This window comes from Egretta garzetta, unplaced genomic scaffold (assembly GCF_000687185.1).
Source record: "Egretta garzetta isolate BGI_Z169 unplaced genomic scaffold, ASM68718v1 scaffold497, whole genome shotgun sequence".
In the NCBI taxonomy this organism is placed as follows: domain Eukaryota; kingdom Metazoa; phylum Chordata; class Aves; order Pelecaniformes; family Ardeidae; genus Egretta; species Egretta garzetta.
The window spans coordinates 335,889-337,623 of NW_009260349.1; the positions used below are offsets into that span (position 1 = coordinate 335,889).

General features: G+C 61.3%; 1 protein-coding gene across 1 annotated transcript in view; it reads left to right on the plus strand.

Moving 5' to 3' along the window:
* HMCN2 (hemicentin 2) overlaps positions 1 to 1,735 on the plus strand; it is a 39,962-nt gene that overhangs the window by 2,450 nt on the left and 35,777 nt on the right. Inside the window, exons 4-6 of the mRNA XM_009642803.1 lie at positions 1 to 105; positions 968 to 1,139; positions 1,460 to 1,566. The exon at positions 1 to 105 is cut by the window's left edge and continues 40 nt beyond it. Of these exons, the coding sequence (XP_009641098.1) occupies positions 1 to 105; positions 968 to 1,139; positions 1,460 to 1,566 (384 nt within the window). The remainder of the gene's footprint in view (positions 106 to 967; positions 1,140 to 1,459; positions 1,567 to 1,735) is intronic.

Genomic DNA, 1,735 nt, shown 5'->3' on the forward strand with positions numbered 1-1,735 from the left:
GGGGACTGCGGGGACAGGAGCCACCCCGGGTACCGTGTGTACGAGCGCATTGCGGCCACCAGCTCTGGGCAGATCTTCCACCTGGACAAGCAGCAGGTGACAGAGGTGAGCAGGGAGACCTGCAGGAGCAGGGACGGGGTGACCGAAGTGCATGTGGTCCAGCCTGGCTCAGCTGCTCTTATGTTTTCCTGGGGCCAATCCTCATGCCCGAGGTACCTCCAGGTTGCCCTGGGAGCCCTGCTTTAGCCTGAAGCTGAAGCGAGGGCTGGAGAAGGCTGGTTGCTCTCGAGCTCGCTGCTGGGCTTCTTGCATGATCCGTGGGATGAGCTGTCTCACCTGCCCCATGGAGGGGAGGTGTCTGCTTAGGGCTGAGGCTGAAGCTGGGGTGCTCCTGTTGCTGTCAGCACCCCAGGAATTGGGTGGGTGTCCTGGCCACAGGGAGAGGAGCCTCTCTGCCCTTGGAGCTCTTGGCTGGTGTGCCTGTGAAGTCTTGGAGACCTGAGGAAGGGTCAAGGGCTTTTCTGCTCATTACCAAGCAGCACCTCCCAGCAGAACCAGGCGACAGCCCCCATCCCTGCCCAGCCTCCAGCAGTTGTGTGTTTTAATGGTTTCTATTCCCATGAGCAAGCTGGGGGCTAACACCATGCCTGCTCTGCACGGCTGAGCCCAGGGTAGCAGGCTATTGCCCGTTTTGCAGTAACAACTACATCAAATTGCTCGATTCCTCTTGCACCTGCTCATAGCAAGGGGGGCTCGGCCAGGGCCATCACCTCCTGCTCACCATCCCCGTGCCACCCTCATGCTTGCACCCACCAGACCCGCTGGGGCTGGCCCCTCGCCCAGACACTATTTTGCAGCCGTGCCTGAGATTTTGACCCAGTGCAATACAGCCCTGCTCCCGAAATGGCCGTGCCAGATGGTGAGGCAGGGGGGGATCCGAGTTAATCCTTCCCCCATGTGCCCCCAGGTGCTGAAGTGGGTGGAAGAGGCCATCCAGGCCTCCAAAGTCCACTTACTGTCCACGGACCACGAGGACGGCGGGGAGCACACGTGGCCCATCCCCTTCGATCCTAGCCTGAAGGAGGTCACCATCTCCTTGAGCGGCCCTGCCCCAGGGATTGAGGTCCGAGATCCAGCAGGTAGGAGCCCAGGGAAGGGGAGTGGGCAGGGGGGTGATGCTTTGCCACCCGGAGAGCCCTTGGGTCAGGACAAACAGGAGGCTGCAGGCATGGGGATTGCCAAACCCTGTGCTGAAAATTGAACTAAAAAAGCAATGAGCTGCAAAGCCCTCATTAAGCACCAAGTGTGTCCGCTCTGCTCACCTCCTGGGCTGCTGCCCCAGCTGCGAGATCTGTGTGATGGGCTCTGCGGCGAGCCCTGAGAATGGGCCCCTGGCCAGCTGCAGGCACAAGGGGATGGACCTGGGTTGCTCATCCCAGAGGTTCACTTGCTGTTGCAGGAAAGGTCCTTGAGAAAGGCCGAGGTCTGAAGGAACTGCTCAGCATCCCCAACTCAGCCATGGTGGTGGCCGTGGATCCCCATGAGCCAGGGACATGGTTGGTCACGGTAGGCTGGTGGCAGACCCCGCATGTTGTCCCATACCCATGACCTGATGGATATTTAGCCAGCTCGGTGTGGGCTCTCCCCCCATCCACCTCCAGCCAGGCAGAGGACGCGTGAGCAGGCTGGAAGGGGCTGGCTGGCGCCTCTTCCCCTCCCCCCGGGCTCCCCCCCC